The sequence below is a fragment of the Dermacentor silvarum genome, chromosome 2, assembly GCF_013339745.2.
Source record: "Dermacentor silvarum isolate Dsil-2018 chromosome 2, BIME_Dsil_1.4, whole genome shotgun sequence".
Lineage (NCBI taxonomy): Eukaryota > Metazoa > Arthropoda > Arachnida > Ixodida > Ixodidae > Dermacentor > Dermacentor silvarum.
This window is the reverse complement of record NC_051155.1, coordinates 111,164,354-111,185,518: the sequence shown is the minus strand read 5'-3', so window position 1 is coordinate 111,185,518 and position 21,165 is coordinate 111,164,354. Positions and strand designations below refer to the sequence as shown.

At 45.1% G+C, this 21,165-nt stretch overlaps 1 protein-coding gene across 1 annotated transcript in view; it reads right to left on the bottom strand.

Annotated features, from left to right (window-relative positions):
- The window catches only part of LOC119441695 (hemicentin-2), a 271,115-nt gene that overhangs the window by 41,871 nt on the left and 208,079 nt on the right, over positions 1-21,165 (bottom strand). Inside the window, exons 7-9 of the mRNA XM_037706292.2 lie at positions 16,975-17,280; positions 15,759-16,046; positions 8,002-8,130 (exon numbers count right to left, since the gene is read on the bottom strand). Of these exons, the coding sequence (XP_037562220.1) occupies positions 8,002-8,130; positions 15,759-16,046; positions 16,975-17,280 (723 nt within the window). The remainder of the gene's footprint in view (positions 1-8,001; positions 8,131-15,758; positions 16,047-16,974; positions 17,281-21,165) is intronic.

Below are 21,165 nucleotides of genomic sequence, written 5' to 3'. Positions count from 1 at the left end.
TTTAATTAGCTGCAAGAAAAGTGGAAAAATACTTATCGACAAATGGTCAGGCAAGGAGACACAGTTTGTCCAGTTATATTAATTGAATGCTTAGAAGAAGTATTCAGGCTAACAGACTGGGGTGGATAAAGGGTGAAGGTCAACGGCGAATATGTCAACAACCTTCAGCTTGCCAATGACATTGTCCTGTTCAGCAACGCTGGGGACACAATGCAACAATTTATTGAGGACCTTAACCGAGAAAGTTTAATAGTAAGTTAACAAATTAAGTTATTGTTGAATAACCTTGCCAAGCGGACAAGAATCCATGATCGGCAGTCAGGCTCTAGAGTACGTACAGGAGTAAGATTATATTGGTCAATTACTCACAGGGAACCGTGATCATGACAAGGAAATTTACGGAAGAATGAAAATAAGGTCGAAGTGCATACGGCCGCCATTACGAAATCGTGACCGGGAGCTCACCGCCTGTCGTTGAAAAGAAAAGCGCACAATCATTCCATTTTTCCGGTACTATCATATGGGGCCGAAACTTACAGTTTAACAATGAAGCGTGTACATAAGTTAGGGAGCGCTCAAACAAGCAATGGAACGAAAAATGTTATAACGCTAAGAGAGAGGAAGAGAGCGCTGTGGATCGGAGAGCCAGAAGGAGTAGTGGTAGTTGAAATTAAGAGGGAAAATAGGAGCTGCGCAAGAGGGGAAGCGATAAGGAATAGGCGGAAAGACAGGGAGGCTAGCCAGTTCTCAGACTGACCAGCTACCCTGTGCTGGAGAAAGGAGGTAAGGTGAATGAAATGTTATAGAAAAGAGACCTTACAAAAAAAGAGCAACAAAAGGAAAGGAAAGGACAATATGGCACTGCTTAAGGTCTGTCTCTAAGACAAGTTCTCCGCATTAAGCGCAACAACGCTTTCAAAGTCTTCTGTGCTGAGGACGGTCTCGGCCAGTGTTCCAGGACCCTTTCCTTCGACAAAGGGCGTTTGTCAAGTCTATCTAGCATTCGTAAAAGTTCTTTCGGGGCGCACGGAAACGGGGACCCTCACGGGAGATTGTCTCCTCGCAGCTTCAGTTGCAGGCCGCTGAGTTTAGAGGGCAGATATCGGCGGTCCATTAGAAATACAGAGTGGGTGCTAAAGGGGAAAGGAAGCGCCGTCGAGGATGGCGGAATATTAGGTGGAGCAATGTTAATCGGGAAATTTGTAGGCATAACTAGAAATCAGCTAGCGCAGGTGAGGGGTAAATAGAGATCGCTGGGAGAGGCCTTCGTCCTCCAGTAAACATGAAAGTACGCTGATGACGTTTTAGAACATCCAAAATTTCTGCGGAATTTTAATGGACTGTGGCTCGGATTTCGCGTCGGACTGCGAGGCTGCATTCGCTTGTTTAGAGAAGGACGTCGGGCGCCGCTTGGATAGCACCATCTTGGGATCGTAGTATATGTGCAGTGACTGTTCTGAACAATGTCTGTCAGTGTCGCAAGATCTGTGACTTGAACCGATTTGATCCGAAACCAACTAGAATGTTGGACTGCTATGTGCTTCGAGTACGGTGCTGTGCAGTATTCTGACTTGCACTTTAGCGTGTATTCTTATGAGGCTGGTAAATGTATGGCAACGTTGGCGCTGAGCATCGTGGTGATGTTGACTGAGTAGCCTTCACTTCTATGAGGTGCCACTTGGACTATGACATACAGCGTAGTTAGGGGCTCCAGTCGCTGACATCGCTAACCTATGACTTATTACTGGTCTCCAAAATTGATGTGTACGCCTCTTTGTGCATTTCGCCTCTGTCGGAATGCGGCCGCATGTACCTGCAAGAACAAACTCTTGACCTGGAGCGAGGCATCATCGTTATTTATCAGATGAGGACAAGCTAAGAAGAAGCGATGAACGCTGACACGATGTCAAAGTGTTGATAGGCAGAGAAGCTTGCAGGTGGGGATATTACGTCGTTAAGTTTTCTGTCATAATTTGGGAGTATTGATAGTCACGGCTTCTTTCTGCATTTCTTATTTATGGCTGCTTTAATAGCTATTCGCGCCCTCAACAGTGATCCTATACGAAGGGAGCACGTTTCGTCGTCGGTTGGCGCTTGACCACGTCGTCGACGAGCCACTTAGACGGTGCGGCTGGCGAGGGAGCTGACATTGAGCCTATGCGCGGTATTAGAACCGCACCTGCAACAGTGTGCAGCGCGATCACATACCGTTCCGGTGAACTTACGGCTGCAGTGCTTCTTTCTTTGAGGCCATACGAACTATATAATATGGAGCTTTTTTATTTCCGTAATTAGTATCGAACTAAAGACATTTAGTAGCTTTGCAATATGGTGGTGATGGTGAGGTTGGTATACAGGCGGGGTCACATAGCCCGGCAGACCTGGCCAGCAGAGCGTCTCATTCTGCACCAAATATGTTACCATGTGCCCATCAGTCCTGTCGCTCGCAGAAATGTGAGCAGAATGCGTAGCACTTTCATTGCAATTTTTTTGACGGCGGTGCCGTGAACGCGCGAGATCGGTTGCGCTTGTCGGTGCTGTAGCAGACGCGCGGAACAGGGAGCTGTCGAATAGGGGTGTGTAGTGATTTGCCGTAAGAATATGGCTGCGACTACATATGCATGATGTGTTATCATGCTGTCATCTAACCGCGGTTCTTTCATTCCTTCTCGTTTAATTCGAGCTTTGTTTCCTTCTTGCTCTCGTACGAAGCCGTAAGTTAAATGCGCTGTCACTTCGGGTGCACCCTTATCTCAGCGTAAGAACTTTTTCGCTAAGAAATTGCCTACGAACAGCGCAGCTTAGTGAATTCCGCCCCAGTTTCTTAGAACAAAGGAGTAACCAATCCACATTGGGAAGCTGAGAGGTAAAACAGGGGAGCGACAGTAGGAGAAACAGATTGAACGGAGTAAAGCATGAACAAGCAGATACGCGCAATGGGCCGGAAGTGTCGTTTGTAGCTCGACAATGAGCGAGTCAGCTTCTTTCGGTCGGAACACAATGCACTGGCTCTATTATCGGCATATATATATATATATATATATATATATATATATATATATATCCTATATGTCCCCCTCCGGTCTTTCTTCCTTCATTCAGGAGGCAAGTTGTTCCCACAGAACGTCTTACACCTACCTCCTTGGCTCAACCGAACGTGAGACATGCGCCTTCCCGGGGCGCCTCGGGGCTAATGTGGGCTACTGCAGCAGAAACAATTGGTCGCAGGAAACAAAAAACACGTGGACCTCGGGGGCATAACAGACGTCCGAAGCGTGGGCAAGCTTTATGTGTCTTGCAGCTATGTGGGCGACATTAAGCACTGTATGAGTTGTCGCCGGCACTAGGAATATTTTCACTTCATTTGCGGCCAGCGGACCTAGTTTTTTTAGTACACGTGTCCGTGAAACTGTACAGTAACGCGATCCCTTTGTAAGCGATACTATTGTGGACGTTCCAGGGGCCCGTATTGAAAACCACTTCGTCGTCAATTGTGGTTTGGAAGGCGCTCGTCAATCATTATAGCAAGCATATAATAAGCGAAAGCCACCTGCCGGTAATATAGACTTCTTGGGAACGAAAACCCCACTAAATGCTGCTCCAGATCGTGCAATACAGGGTGTTTCATTTTAGCTGGACCAAAGTTTTAGAAATTGCCTGTGGCAGAGAGCACAATTATAAGCCTTGATGTAAACTACTCGATGAGGCGGCCATTACTTCCACGAGAAATCAAAACGCTTAATTGAATAGTGAACATAATTACGCTAAATAACTTTTCAATTCATTATCTTACGGCACATCTTTCAATGTACGAATTATAGCCGCTGAGTTCGCAAGGCGTATCCACTTGGAACAAATTCTCCGGACTGATCCTATTTCGAGATATTAATTTTCAATGTATCCGACGAAATGCATGAGCGTTCAAGTTAACTGTTTGAGGAAAACGCTGTTTTATGCATTGATGCAAACAGTTAACTGGTACGCCCATGCATTTCATCGCACACTTCAAAAATTATCATCTCGAAACTGGTTCAGTCGTGAGAATTCGTTCCAAGTGGATACGAAAGTGGATACGTTCCAAGTGGATACACCTTGTGAACTTAGCGGCTATAATTCGTAGATTAAAAGTTGTGCCGTAAAATATTTAATTAAAAAGCTAATTAGCATAGTTATGTTAATTATTCAATTAGGTGTTTTGATTTCTCGTGGAAGCAATGGCTACCTCATAGAGTAATTTAGATCAAGGATTATAATTGTGCTAACGGCCACACGCAATTTTTATAAATTTGGTGCAGGTAAAATGAAACACCCTGTATATTGTGTGATCGAGGCGTGAAGAGATAACCTGATTGGAAATAAATAAATTAACACAGCTACATTTCATCGCCCATTTAGAGAAAGCATTGACTGTGATGCATTAGGCGGGAACCCCTAAATAAAACATAATGTACAGGCCTTCATTGAATATCTTAGCGGCAATTGGTGGCTGATTACTTTTTGCGTGATTCCTTTCAGAGTGAACCATATTATATACAGGTTCATAGATCCTTCCTGTACCAAGAAAATGTGGAAAACACGAGCAAGTAAATTCCATGGCTGGTATCTAGGGTGCCACCCCAAGCGCACTTTTTTGGCTTTAGTGCTTTTTCACAGTATGCTTCTACTCGTAAATGTTAGTTTTCCTCGTGACATCTGCCAACATCAGTGCGGCGTTTCCAGGTTACAGCTTTTTAATGCAATATATTAAACCCTAAACTGCCAAATGCTGGAAAGAGGCTAGCAATAGCTGCTTATAGGAGCTCGAGTGCATGAATTTGGCCGACGGAAGCTGAACAATGGAAGTTACATTCTCTAGGCAGCGCGGGGCACAGCGGAATTTGCGTAGAATTATGTATAATTTAGCTGGCTGGTACGGATTCATTTTCTTAATACAGGGCGAGCAAACACGACGCTGCAAAGACACACGCGAAAGATGACACATTTTAGCTTAGACCCAGAGATACTACGTCCTGAGAGATCATGGAAGCGTATTCTATAAAGCAGAATGATAACTGTGTGAGCCCCAGGTTCCTTAACACTAATACAGATAGTGAAGTAGCACTTCTGGTACACGGGTGATAGGCGTACAAGGCAAGATGCTGGGACTTCTGTAGCGGCTGCGTTCCAAACACGCGTTTGCATATATTATAAGGATTTCGTGAATAAACGATCATATTTTAGTGACCACTCGTTTTGTGGATTTTGTGTGTGTCTTTGCTATTTCGTGTTGGCGCTGTATTAGGGAAAGCATTTACGTCCTTTCTTCACTTTCAGGCCGAGGTTGAAACGACACACTACTACACCGAGACTTAGCAAGAGTCTCCACGTGCATGCGTGGAGACTCTTGTTCCTTGGTTTGGTGGATACGTACCACCTGCAATGGTGGGATTGTGCTGTCACCTTGGCAGTGCGTTAAGCTTAATCACCCTAGCATTTCCAGCTAAATCAACTCAACCATTCAGGCTGTCTCATTCTCATCCACACGCATTTACATAAGCCTGGCAGTTTAGTTTTTCTCAAATATTCAATGCTGGTGGTGTGATTTCTTTCGTACCTGCAAAGGTACAAGGAAGCATGGTGCCCTATAACGTAGATCTATTCCAATATGTTTTTATTTCAAACCGCCGACATCAAATTTACGTGCCCGACGACGCAAGACTCGTGCGGTCACCTGCAGCGTCGTTTGCACTGTTGCGTCCCGAATCGGCAGGGCGCATTCTTTGGTTGATTCCACTGAGGCAGCCCCTTTCATCGGCATCGCCCAGAGGGCGACAGTGCCCGACACCGATGGTGACGGGCAGACAAGCACCCCAAATCGGCAGTGCGCAACCTTTGGGTGTTTCCACCGAGGCAGCCCCTTTCATCAGCATCGCCCGGACGGCTACAGTGCCCGACGCCGACCATGACAAGCTGACGGTGGCGGAGATGCCACTGATTCATTCGTGGGGCGAACTTCCTAGAATTACTACCATGGTAACGGCGACGATCTCGGTTTCCCAGATGGCCACACAGTTGCGGCAAATGCGAGGGCGAGGGTGCAACATTATAGGTGGAGTTCTGTGAACAATACAACCCCTCTGATAGGCCGCACCAAGGTCGTCCGATTCCGTGGTCGGGTCAACTAGGGAAAACGACTGTTTTATAAGCGGACACCTTGGGTGCAGTGGTGCATCCTGAGGTGTTCTTATGCGTACTGAGACATGTAGTGATGTGATGTGAAGTGCTCCTACATGGAGTAGGCTTCCATATCTGGAGCCGCTGAAAATATTGTAGAATAAATCCTTTCTCTCTCGCTCGTACTCCCGAACTTACTCATCACTGTGGCTGTAAGGATCACCGGCCCAAACGCTACCCCGAGTCCCCAACAGCACAGATCAATAAAACGGTCTTCGCGTTTATAGGAGGTCACTTTTGCTTGCTTTCAAAGCGAATAGCATTGTCTACCTTGGCATGTTTTTCTCATGTAATGGGATAACAAGAGGCGAAAATCACGCAGAAGTGTAGAGGGTTTCGGTGATGGCGGGCTAGCTCAGTGAAAGTAGATAACCGAATGAGGAGGGCGGTGCTGGCGCCTGCTATGGACCCGCTTCCGCTTGCTTAACTTGCGGTGGCTGGTCCGAGGTCACAGCGGCATGCATTTACTCTATAGCGCCCAAGAAGTAACAGAACGTAAATGCAGAGTTGTCCTTGGTAAAGCAATGTCATAATAAATGACGGCGTGAGAAAAAAAAACCGAAAGAAAATGAAATACCGCAGATGTAAGGTATACTCATATACTTCCTTACATCAAATGAACAATAGAATTTCTTCACGGGTAATAAAGCGCCGGTCAAATTCAACAGTGTTCAAGCGCGTGGCATGAAAATGCACCTGCTGAGCAAGAAGGGCAAGAAGCAAATGGTGAAGTCAACATAATAGGAAAAACAAAGTGATCTTACCTCCCATCGGACACAGCGTTGCCTCGGCGACTAAGCCGCACCGCAACTATGACAGTGTTTACTGCGGTGGTCTCGGAGGACGTCTTCAAGGGAATGCGTCGAGGCCCTCACTTTGTCTAGATTAAGCGTCGTGCAGTGTGATAGATTTAGCATCCACCGGAGCTTCTCATAACTCAACAGCCCAAGCGCGACTGCGCACATGTATCTGATTTTACTGCGAATAGTCCACCCGGATCCACTGCGGAGGTTGTGTCATACTGCTGCTGTGTTGGATACGTCACAGTTTGCAGCGCCACCTTTCAACTGAGACCTGCTGTCGCAGCCGAACAGAAATGAGCTACGTACAACTACTGTATTTTTGTACCACGTTATTGCTCGCTTTGTTATTACTTCTGCTCTCTGCTCTAAAATTCACAAAGAAAATTTTGCGAACATCAGCAGTCAAGAAGGCCCATTTTCTTTTTTTGCTGTTTAGTTCGTGTGAGAGCATGCTGCTTATACCTGCACTCTGGCTCGCCTTCGTAGTAATTCAATATTGCACGTGCCATGCCCGTGAGTTGCATCTGCTATGAAATCTATTATATATAACGCTTATCCGAAGAATGAATCTGGAACGCGAAATAAAATTTCAAAAAAACTTGACGCTTCATACACACGCACAAAATTCTACACCACATGAGGTTTCAAGAAAACGCTCCCTACCTCGCTTTCAGGCGAAATAAAGCAAAAGGAAATGACTGCGCAAAAAAGAAAAAAAAAACTCTGATGTTGCTCCTGCGTAATAGCCACGGCCTTTGTTTAGTTGTCTTGCTACTTTCTGTCATTTTGCATATAACCCTTTTTCTTTAGACAAATAGAAGAACATTTCAATTCTTCTTCTATTTTTTGCGTTTTTTTCCCCTACACAAAGGTCTCTTAGCAAGTGGCAGAGGCAAGCCATGGTGAGAGCATAACGCAAGACGTGAAACGGCGAAGAGCCTATCGACGTCAGTGACGAAAACAAATAAATTCAAGCCACGCTTACCTTCTTCGTCATTCCTCTTGTTACGCAGTCGAAGCGCAATGATGATGCACAGCGGTAGGAGGAAGAGAACCGTGACTGCCGATATCAGCATCGTCAGCAGAGTCTCGTCGGATAACTGAAGTCTGGTCCCTGCATTGCGAAGATAGCCGTGTTATGGAGCTGATACCCGTAGATTTACACAAAAAAGTCACCTGCCGGAAAGCTAATACTGAACTCACTCCGAACCATTATCTTTTCTGGAAATATACTTCAGTAGTGGACCTCAACCATCTGTGGAAATTAACTCACTAGAAAAAATGGGTAGCGATTCATACGGCAGAGAAAAAAAAGAAAGAAAGAACACTGGGACAGGCAGCTTACCGATCCTTGAAAAGAAAAGTATGTTGTATGTCGCTAAAATTTCACGCAGTGAGTCAGCATAAAAGTGGGATAGGGTGTAGCGGCACCGCTTCTTCTCTCGCTCTTACCGTTCAAAAGAACCCGGTTGATCTATTGTAGGACGAGCCGGACTTCTCAAAGACGAGGCACAATTTCGTGCACGCACTAATTTTGTAATCAATTTTCAGTCTTCGCCGAAACACATATCAATGAACAGACAGAGCATAGCATCAATATAAAATGTTTCAAAGAAATTGGGCAATAACGGTGACAAAATTCAAGAAATAATGCAAAAGGCCCATGGAAATGATTCTCTGAAGGAAATCGCTTTGTTAAAGAGCGTCCACCGTTTTCGAGGAGACCGCGAGACTTTGAGGATGGTGCCAGATCAGGATGCCCCTTCACGTCGTGCGAAGATGAAAACCTCGATCGCGTGTACTTGCTTGGCCTCAGTGACCGCCGAATTACTGCTGGAATAATGTCATAAACAGCTGGTTTGCAGAAAGTCATTCGTTCACCTGATTTTCACGGAAAATTTCGAAATCAAGAAGGTTTGCTTTCGTGATGGTGCCGAAACGACCGACTCCTGAGGAAGAGTCGCGACGAAAAGAAACTTGCGTTCGTTGGAAAACTTCAGACGACAACAATAAATTATTGCAAAAGGTCGTCAGCGGCGAAGAAACTTCGATTTACGAATACGGCTTGCCACTGAAGTCACAAAGCAAGGAGCGAAAAAAGAAAGATGAGGCAATGCCAATAAAGCGCGGAAGAAGAAAGCAAGAAGTCCGTCATGTTGATGTGTTGCTTTTTTCTTCCATGAAATTCTGCTCCTCAAAGGCAAACTGTCAGTGCTGCTTTCTAGGGGGAGTTTGTGAAGCCTTTGGGAGATTATGGACGCCTCGTGTAACCAAATTTGCCCAACGAGGGGTGCATGAAGTCCACACCACGATAATGCCCCTCGCGCAACCTGTGTAGATGGTGCGTGAGCTTTGGAGACGCAGTTCCCATCACGGTGCTATAACGCCGTCCCTACCGACGGCATTTAGCCCCCTGCAAATTTCGATGTTCCTCTAATGAATGTCTGGGGCTCCGGAGGTGGTATTTCTGGGATGTGCCGACAATCCGAAAGCAAATGACATTGTTGCTGAAACGCATAACCGAACAGAGCTTCCGAATGTGCTTCCACAATCGGAGAAGACGGGAAACCAGTGTATTGTGGTTCATCGGAAATATTTTGAAGGTAACCACATTGGTTCTATTGAAAGCTTGGGAAATGTTTATTTTAAACGTACTGTACTGAACTTTTGGGAGAGACCTGGTGCACAGTCAGAGCTTCCTACAAGTACTGGCGTAGGCATCTGAAACTTAGAAGATAGCAAAGGAGGTATAGAAGAAGCAAAATAAGGCGATATAGTAGCGGAGGGCGAAATAAATGGTGTGCACCTAACCTTGAGAGACAGTAAGGCGGTGCTAAGGCCCTTAAACAGCATATTCCAGTAGCCGATACTGTAGTTGAGACTGGGTAGAAGTTGATATTAGCAGGAAGAGGCGTTCGTATTGCAGTGTACTAAGAAAATTTTAATTGTTATGATGATGACCATAAAACGTGGTTAAACAGTTTAACATCACCGTCACTACACCTGCTACATAAAAGTGTTATGCAACGCTAACAGCAGTTCATTGCGAAAGGCGAACAATTATTAACATAGCTTTGTTCAAATTATTTTTCAAGCGTACCATTTCACTCGCTATGTGCCACAAAAATCTGTTGACACTTCCATTCGTAACCCTAAACAACTACCTTGCTTCAAACAAGGCTCTCCTGCCTTGCGCAATTTTCGCGCGATAAAACTTCAACATTTGTTCTTAATCATGGAATAATTTTTTGCTGAAATTTCTCCGGTGTAAATAAACGTGCTCACAGGCTCATCGGTCTATCACATGTAAAGTGCGAATAAGATAGAAATTTTTTTCTTTAAAAACAAAAACTGTATACCATCTAACAGGTTTTTAAAAAAGCTTGTCGATGCCTTGTGGATCACTTGATCCCTAACTACGCTTTGATTTTCCACGAGTGCTCCCACGACTACTTGATCGGTCGTAAATTGAGTATTTAAAGGATGCCCAGATGCGTCACCATCACTTTGAGATGTCCTAAATTAGGGCCACCAAAGTAGATCACGCCAACTGTCAAGGGTTTCCCATCGACTCAAATATTTGCTGTCAGGAAAGCATCCTTCGCTCGCAAGGATGTCAGTCGTTAGTCAGCGCAGGATGTTTGTGGTTCTTCCGTTGTGTCCCGTCTTGAAGTGCTGTTTTTTCTGTTAACCTTCGCTCGTTTATCTGCATTTCTAGGCTACAGCTCTATGGAAGGGAACAAGTGCCTTTGAACCAATAACAGCGTTCACTCTTTCATTTCCCGTTTCCATGCATGATTACTAGATTTTCTGGATTTGTTCTTCGTAGTCTTTATGCTCAAAGCGAAAGCCAGGAGACCATGAGAATTGGTAGGGCCGTACTGTATTTTCTGATTTTCATTTATATATACTTTGTTGTTTTGCTAGATTTGATTTTTGTTAGCTACCATAATTATTTTGTGTACAAAAGGCCCAGATACAGTCTTTAATTATGGCGTCTGCTTTTGTAAATCAAGTACCTGTAACATTGCTGAACCTATAACAATAAATTTAGATTCCGATTTCTTGAAAAACGGCAATATGCTGCTTCTGATAAGCATGATGGTCGCTAGCGGAGGATGCGTCACGTTCAGCACAATAAATGACCTCATTCATTTTAGCACTAAAATAACAAGTTCAAGCCGTCAGAGAACAATGCCACACGGTCTGTGCTGCGCTGTGACAAGGCAGTCTAGCTTCTTGTCGGCGTTGCAAAACCGAAAATAAATGGGTATTTAAAGTATTTTGCTTGAACGTCTCGCCCTCGCGATTGGACAGAGGCTCAGAGGCAGACACCGCAGGAAACGAGCTTAATGATATACTAATAGCTCGTATGCCGCTAAACGCACATAAACAGTGCGCATCATTTTGCCTGTGACAGCCTGGAGCTGATGTTAAGGACAAACATAACTGTCCTGTGTCATAACCTTACTGGAACAAAAATTCTCACTCATACTGATTGGTGGTCGAGAAAACATGTGAAAATGCATATGCACAATATCTATATCATCTTCATAAACGCAATACCCAAGACAGTCAGAATAAATAGAATTCATACGAATGCTTTTCTTTAGAAGATGACTGCAGTGAAAAGTCACTCAAGAGATGATACAGCGTTAGTTATTACCGCGTATACTGCGCCTCCTATAACAGAAAATGGCAGGCAGCATCTTGCTCAATTGCTTCACGAGAGGCGTGCCATGCGTCTCGTTGCGATACGCGCCGGCCATTTCTAAAGAATTATATTTACTCCAGTCCCACAGGGTAAAGAAAAGAAGACGTGGGCAGTGAACGGATGCTCGCAAAAAAATTTAAAATCTTAAAAGTACTCGCCAAACTCCTTGGATCAAAAAAGAAAAAGATGGTGGAAGGGAGCGGACATGACTTGCCTGCGCGAAGTTTAACACCATGCCCCGTAACATCATCTTTTTGTTTTTCTCTTCAAAAACCAAGGATGCTTTCGTAACCTATTCTTTCCGTCATATGACACCGCACCGCAATTCACCACGTAAGCATCCAGTTGCACGATAAATGTTGTTCGCAGAGAGAATGGACTTATTTTTTTTTTCTCTCGTTCTGGAGATATTTCATCCCGTCAGGCGGTCATATTTCACTGGCGCTCCCACATTTATACAAGCTAAGCGGCGTGCGCCCTTTTGTCAGGCGAATACGAGAAATCGATACGATACGCGATCCGATATGAGAAAGAAAGAGCAAAATTGGATAAGCGACTCGAGTATTGATAGGCGGTGACTCTGCTGCATGCCATCGCCACTCAGTATTGACTTTTTCCCAAGACATTCGGACGACGGTAAAGATTGCGAGAGTTCAAAGCCTACAACAGAGCATGCTAAGAATACTTAAAAAGGTTGCGTTGTCGAGCAGTTACGATATATCATAGCTTTGGAGTCATAAATTGAAGTCCTGCCGTCGTGCCTCGAAGCATCTGTATAAGTCGGACGCTTTAAATCAGGGACATTCATTGCCAAGGCCATCGTTGCGTAATAGTTGTGACAGTAACCGAATAAAGAAAGGAAAGGATAGGTCTATAAAATAAAGAGCTTCCGTTTCGGAGACATATGCGCATGACTAAGAAATCGGGGATTAGAATATACAATGCGTGACTTAGAACTGAATAGCTTAAAATGTATATTTATTAAGACAGTGACCTCGGATACGTGGTGGCTAAATAGGAAAACTGAGCAGCCTAACAATGCCTTTTTTTTTCGTTTTGAAACCTCAAGCGCGTCGTAGTACTGTGTTCTAATCTATAGCACAAAGTTAAAGCCTTCCAACCAGTGTTCACGTAGATTGTCGTTTTCATTCCAATGGTGTGACAATCTATAGGAAATAGACATGAATTTATATCCCCAGAGGCTGAGATGGGCTGATGTTTTTTTGTAGATTAAAATGCGGACACATGACGACGTCACCCCGCGGCCCCTCCCCCTCAAAGTAAATAACTGCCAATTTTTTATCGATATCGCGTAGGTGTCTACGTAGTTTCTTGTCACATGCATCACAGCTTACTCAAGCGGCCTTACTGAATATAACGATCTGTTTTAAGCGAACAAATGATGTGTGGGATTTCTGGCACCAATCAATTCCTATGTATATGCATTACAAACAACCCCACTTTTCAGACGTAGAACGAATTATTTTTGAAACACTTAGAACGGAAAGCCGACATGTCGTCTAATAATAATGCAATATGATGTATATTGCTTCCCATTTTGAAACTTTCAAACAAGATCACAGAGCTGTTGTTCTTCTGTGCGTGCCCTATGCTAAGAATGAAACTGCAGGCAGCGCTTACATATTAGTTTTTTTAATAAACAGAAATCTGAAAAAATAGTAAGCTCAATAAATAACTTAGACATTGTCTATTACATGTTGGTATTTTTTTCTACAATTTCAAGCATGTGCACTATTGCTTGCAACATATGTAATAACTACACGGAGCCCCATCATTCACGGATATTCATATTGAATGTGGCGATACCTTGTGCGTAGCGTTGCGCTGTTGTTTGTCGAGTCAAGCTGCCTGTGTTTTCTTTTTTTCTAGCACAATGGTGCAAATGAACTTGTGTTCTTTAGTGGCAACTGCGTCGCCACTCGTGTTATGAACTTGAGGAATCATTGCTGGGACGACGTTTTTCTAGGGGCAATTTAAGTCGTCTTATATTAAAATGTGAAGGCCCTAGGACGTTTTTTTAATTATTTTAACACGAAAGTGTTTTATGCCGGGGTCCACCAAGACTTCACTGACGTATTTCCGTCACGGAAATACGTCATAGAACATAATACAAAGAAAGAAACCAGAAGAAAAAGTTCCACAAACATGCAAAATTTGGAAATCGAACCCACGACCGCTCGGTCCGCGACGATAGATCGCCGAGCGTTTAACCCATTGCGCCACAAACGCATTTGCAGAGAGCTGCACAGACGCGCCTTATATATCTAACACTCCTCCGTGTACCCGCGCTCTTGCTCGGGGCGGTGCCGCCGCCTACGAGCAGAAAAGAGAAGTACTGCATTATGACACTAACGCGCACCGACAGTGAACGCTTCGGTGGTCTCAGCACTACGACGCCTCGATGCCAGCATTCGAAGGGACGCTGGCATCAAGAAGCACTACCAACGCCACCTAGGTGGCGTTCACCGTACTCAGCACAGCGGAGCGTGGCCTCCGCAATTAGCTCTGAAAATGTTTCTGAAGTTGATCGCAGAGGCTGCAATTACGACGCGCTGTACGCGCTGATTTGACTCGGTGACGATTCAGTTACGTGCTTTGTCTTGCGCGTTGTATTAGTGTGTCAGTTACGTGCTTCGTCTTTCGCGTTGTGCTAGCGTGTGCAGCGTAGTGCAGCTTCCATATGCACGACGGTTGCTCATGGTCATCGACGTTGGTAGTCGTGATGGAGGAGACGTGCCACCAGGCGTCAGCGTGGGTGCATCAACGCCTAAGGGCGCTTTAGCCACAAAACACCAATAGACATTATATATCAATGTGCAATAAACATTACACTACTTCTGTGAAGACACGTTTCACTTTCGTGTTCTATACCGATTCCTATATAAGAGGGATCAACCACAATTTTTATTATTTGTTGGCTATTGCCCCGATGTCCAAAACGCATTAGGCAGGCGTATGTAGTCCCAATTTGACCTGCTGAGGATGCTAGTGCCATCTGGATAGCATTTTCGCAAGTAAACTGCCCGAGCGCGCCGATGTTAGCATGGTAGAAATGCTGGAAACGGGGTTTGTGTTTGAGTTTCCTCATAACAGAATTATGTTTTCTCGTACATTCAAATACCAGTCCGACGCCACCATGTCTGTAGGTTGTGGGTAAGTCGTACTTTACCATTTTCTGATGGATTTTACTCTGAGAAATTCAATTTTTGTTCACTAACATCGTGCACCACGTGGAGGGCCTGCGAGGTCGGAGTGGTTCGGGATGATTTTCTTTGCCACGGACGCCGACATCCAGGCCGACGCCGGGTTTCCTGCGACACGGGGCCCCTAACGCTGTCGCGTTAAAAACTCCCAGGGCAGTATCGACAGTACAACAGAGTTTACTTTTGACAGGTGACACTTCTATCGCCAATATCGTACCTGAAATGTATAATTCCTTTATCGTTCTTATTCGCTCTTTCAGTTCGTAGTCTTTATTCACCGGCACAACGTACAGTCGCTCACGAAACAAGTTACCAGACACGAGGTTTGTGGGAAAAATAATTTCTCAGGAAAGCCCGAGCCCAAATCCTCGTTTTCAGATTTCAATTCGTAGTATCCTTTCTGCGACCTACGCAGTAGTCTGACAAATTAGAAACGTTATTGCTGAACCGAGTAATATTTCACATTTCTTATAAAAAACCGCGACCCGCAATGCTTTGTGGCCGACCGTGCGCTTGTACAAGCTAACGTTACATGTCCCCCAAGCGGTCTGCCTATTCGCTTATATAAAAAAGGGCACATTGTCGACATCAATACGTAAGGCATACCATATACAGCAGCATTTCTGCGTCTTTCCCAAACAGCTCCGGTATGCCGACCACTTTGACCATACGATGATCTGGAATTCAGGGCAACGCCGAAAAGCGAGACAGTCAAGCGAACCCATGCGTGGACCCTGCGTTATTGCAACGGCACGAGCCCGAGGACGCCGCGGCGATGCTTTGATGGCGGCTCCGTCCACTCACCCTGAGGCACGACGAGGAAGACGCACGGCTGCTCCTGGCGTCCCACCTCGTTGCGGGCCCAGCACAGGAGCGTGCCGTAATCGTCGGTGGAATGCGCCGCGTAGCGCGCCGTGCTCTGGGTGCCGTTCCAGTGGACGGAGTCGAGCTGATGGCTCTGCAGGCTCGAGTTGAAGAGCCAGAGGAAAGTGACGGCCGCCGGATGTGCCTCCACCTCGCAGGACACGTCAACCTCCTCGGCACGTGCCGCCGTGTACACTACCCGCTGGTGGGAACGGCACACGGGGGAGTCTGCGAGCATGACGTCAGTTTGAGTGTCACGTGAGGAGCGGCGAGAAGGAGAGAGGTGTTCCGTCACTTAGTGCCTACTTTTTACAGAAGGATGCGGAGAAGACCTCGAACCAAAAATGCATGGACAGTTCATACCAACCCCCCGAAAAAGAAAATTGACATTCACCGAGAACAGGGAGTTGCTACAAAAGGCACGAAATGCGGGTTCCTCAGAAAAAAAAAGAAGAAACAACTGCAGTTGAGGGACAGTTCTTCTTGGTCAAGTGATCTAATCTGGACCAAAACATTTCTGAGGTGTTCGCCTTACCATCTGTGTTAACTATTATTGCCCAACTCGAATATTTTTGTAGCTTTGCGCTACTCTGGTGTATCACAATCCTCGCATGTATGCCTACGGCTGAGTTCACAAGTGCATTCTAAACCCGGGTGTGTCGGCACGATTCACTCGAACTGTTGAACGATTCAAACGAGCACGAAAAACACTAATGTGTTCTTAGTGGTCACCAAAATGAACATGTGGTCTAGAGAGAGAGAGATAAATGAGATGCCAAAGGTGGGGACGTTAGTCTAAAGAATATACAATTTGCTAGCCTGCGCTGGAGAAGGCGGTATGTGGTGACAGAAAGATAAAAAAGGAGGCGCTGAAAATTAAACGGGGAGCGAGTTGTTTAACAATGTAGCGGAGGAAAGTAAAAGAGGAGTACTTTCTTCACCTGGATTCTTGTGTTGTGCAGAAACTCAAGCGCTCTGAGGCTGAGAATTAGTAATGAGCCTTCAAGTTTCATCTTCCAGTGACTTTACTATCCGGATGCCGCAAATAACTACTGTCTCCGAAATGCGCCTCATATTGCTTTGCATGAAACAACATTCTGCGCAATGCTGGTAATTTTTTTTATTTGATAGTTCGAAATAATGTACTGCAGCCTACGTTTGACGTGTATGTTGACGTCAGCACTTGTGCCCACGCCTTCCGAGTTGGCTCCCAAGCAGGAGTAGTTGCCCGAGTGACTGGTGCCGATGTTGCGAATGACAAGGTTGTTGCGCATGGGCCGCTTCCCGCCAAGCATATCTGCGGCCGTGGGAGCGGGCCGCAGCTCTCGACCGTTGAAAATCCACTGGACCTCTTCCACCGGTGGGTTGGCGTCGATGACGCACAGGAAGGTGACGTCAGTCCTTTCGCGGATGTTGTCGAACGACATCTGTTGTCCGAGGCGGAGCTGCACCCTCGGTTTGTCTGCGCGTAGAACATGCAGCAGTGCAGTTACGCGGGCACACTGATTTCTCACACGCTTAGTGAGGTTCCACTGAACAACGGCAAAGTGAAAGTGCAAAGGCGTGAGACCACCTCACGTTCGAATACGACATATTTACAGCTTTAATGCAGAACTCCTTATAATTGATTCTAAAGGCTTCAAAACTGTGCAGTTTTGAAGCAAGGTCATTTAATCAATTCCCGGCCACGAAGGCGCATTTTGACGGAAGGAGAATAAAGGACCGCGGTTAAGATTATTTTGGAGCCCTTGATTGCAGAGTGGACTACGCCGCTAATGTGACTTGCGGACGGTGAACTCAATACATGCATGCCTGCCTGAATGAATGAGTCAATCAGCCAATAAATAAATAAATAAATAAATAAATAAATAAATAAATAAATAATAATAATATAATATATATAATATATATATATATATATATATATATAAATGGATCGATTTCGACCAATCAATGTGAGCAATCTAAAGTTAGTTGTCTGTCCACAGAAAAGTTCGAGGCATTCGTGTGTACCAGTATTCATTCTGCTTTAGTCAAAACTGAAAAGCATATTTTGTCGCCTATATCGCTCTTCTTAGTGCGAGCTTAAACCGGTTGACGTAGCCTCGCAATTCGGGTTTCAGTTCGCTCTTCATACAAGGAAAATATATTTTCTTTACAAGTCCGTAGAACAGGTTTGAGTCAATGAAGTGCTTTATTTTCCAAGCGCACGCCTTTTTACATATTCACACGGTGATCACTAGTGCCATCCTTTTCTTGTAAATTGTTGTTGTGTTGTTCGCCATGGTATAAGCAGAGCAATTTAAGGAATACTTTGTGTTGTTCCTGCAAAGAAATGGATAAGGTTAGGTTGAATCAATGCTGTCACCTTCCATAGTTCCTGAGTGCTGTCACGTGCTTCGTAATATGCTCCCTTCAAATGGCTTTGATACTACTTGCTAGGCTCAAAAATGTCAATTCGTTCTGTTCTTCAGAAAAGGCTCACTCAGGTTTAGAGCTCTATAGGTTACACTGCCGCGTTTTCTTGAATCTCACTTGTATTATTGCCCAAGTGGCGCTTCAAAATCTTTATAATGTTGGAACGATGGCAGACAGAGAATATGAAGTCAGGAAACCGTGAGAAAGTTAGCACAGTTGAGTTGTTTCATTGCTTAAATATAAATGTAAATACTAAGGTTTGCAGCCGCACAGATTTAACGTGTGTATTCTTCAAGGATCATAACGCTGTTTTTTTATAAGCATAAGGCTCCTTGAAGTTATCTTGCTTCTTGTATGAGATGGAAGCGGTGTCATTGAACATCTGCAGTGAAAAAAAGATTTTTTTTAATATTTGCCTGGCTTGAAGCTTCGTACTTTCCGGGTTTGGTGTGAAAATGCCAACACGAAAGCGTTATTCGCTGTGGCAGAGTCCGTATCGGCAATCGAATACCTAGTGCATTTCATGCTAAGGAACCAGCAACTCAATGCAAGCATCTCAAAATTCAGGGAAAGAACACCGTTGGGTAGCAGCTCGTGAAGCTTGTTCCCTGGGAATAGTTGCTTGTCTTGTTGTAATCAGACAGCCAGCTTAAACGTGCACAAGTTTACGAAAGTAGGAACAGGTAAAGAACCTGGCAACTGGCACACAACGTCATTTGCATTGTTTTCGATACCTCCTTTCCTTATTAGTTTTTTTCTGTCTTTTCTGCCAACAGTGTTCTCAGGAGGAGTTGAAGGAAATTAAGTGCACCACTATGAAGCCCGCAGCACCTATAATAGTTCGTTTTATATAAGCTCAAAGGCCGCATACAGAAAGGAATGAGATGGATGACAGACGCGCGTTTTTTTTTCCCTCATGCCTTTCATAAGGGTTCAGATAGGAAGAGAGGTCCAGAAGGCAGTGAAGGCATTTTTGTGCGTTTTGGAAACAACTGGCGATGCAGCAGCCGCACGCAGGAGCCGCCGGAGTGAGAGCCGCTTTCTTCGCGGATTGGAACAGACATTCGCCTATTGCGCCGAGCGGGCCAGTTGCGCTTGCACGTGAAATAATATCAAGCAAAGCCTTAATACGCTTGTAAAACTTTAGAATAGTGTTGATAGTATACACAAACGCCACGCTTAGCGAGACAAACAAATATTATTTATGCATTTTCTACCGTTGCGAGTTATATACTTTTTTAGGTTTCCAATATTTTGTGCCTACAGGCACACTGCACTTTACATGCCGCAAGAGCTGCTTATAAAGCAGAAGAGACTGTCATCGGACATCTCACAATTTCTTAATGCAAACACGTCCGAGCTCAGGCGTTCCAAAATAACAATCTGCAAAAGGGATTCGACAGAAAAAAAGTACGCCGATACGGAACATTACTCCCCTCACTGTAAATTGCACGTTTTAACTTTTACTAACTTTATTCGCACTGCTCTCGCAGCTGATGCGTTTAGGTGGTGTGCTGACAAATCCACGCATCTCATGGTCTGAGCAAACATTTATATGCATAACAACAACGGAAGACTGATCCACTTTCTCGCAAATAATTGCAGCGAAGCCAACGAGGCAAGCGCGACCCACTGCGTTCTGGTTATACTGCACGTGCTATAGCGGAGGGACCGTTACGTTCAAGTTGCTCGCTGCGAGCGCAAGTTTGCCAGGACAATGGCTAGTGCGTGTTTTTAAAGCGAGGCTTTCACTGCGATGACTTCCGGACTTCGCTGACCGTGGCTGCCGCTGCTCTTGCCGGGTAGCCTACATGCAGGAGAGCACACACATAGCGATTCAGGTTATGTATATCCATCTGTACTAACCCTACAAATGTGTCGGTGCCTATTCAGTGCTCCGCGTAATTGCACAATGAAACAAGAAGAGGTGCCTAAATATCCTCACTGCAGCAAGTACACGCCTCAAGCTCAAAATTTCTTTGCTATAAAGCGAAGCTTTCCATGCCTTCGTCCCCGGAGTTTGACGCGTAGGCCTCGTAGGGTTCTCGCGCAGTAAAGCAAGCCCATCCAGGAGAAAATGCGATGAAAATGTGGGCCGGTACCGGAGATGGCGTAATCAATAGTGGAACGTGTGTCATTAAAGGCAGTGATCGTTTGGCGTGGTTTAACCACCGAAAGCAACACCGGCGCTGCGAGAGACGCCACGTAGTGTAGGGTTCCGGAATAACTTCAACCACCTGGGGTCCCTAAACTATTAATTACTATCTAAATGTCATAAGCCATCATTTTCGAATTTCGCATCCACGGAAAAACGACCGCTGCCGACGGGAATGGAGGAGCACAACATCGTGGCCTCTGAGTGACGGCGGTCGCGTGGTGCGAATTGCAGGAAGAGTTCAAGAAAGTTGGCAACCACGTACAGGCTAATCGAAAATGTAAATAAATAAGCAACACTAATACAAAAGGAAGTGAGAGAAGCAGAGACGGCAAAGTGGATATGTAAAGGATGGAAACAAAAACAGTCCGCGGAGATTTGCAAAAGCAGCAAGAAGACAAGACAAAGAATTGTGCGATAACGTAGAAGTTGATAATGCCTTGCTATTTGAGGCTCGAACTGGTTGCTTGACGACAAAAACATGCCGGAACCAATATTCGCCACAAGATGAGGTATCGTATCAGGACTTGTTGCTGGGCTAGTTGGTTCATCTTATTCCGTAGTGTTTAGACGCAACCAAGGATGGAAAAAAAGTCAAGACAGGAAAGAGCGTCTTTCGTTCTTTCCTGTCTTGACTTTTTTTCCGTCCTTGGTTGCGTCTAAATACTACGGAATAAGATGAGGTATACGCTCATGCTGCAGGAAAAAACGCGCAAACAACTCGGCACATCGTAATGTGATGCAACTACATTGACCCAACCGGACCCGTAGGGA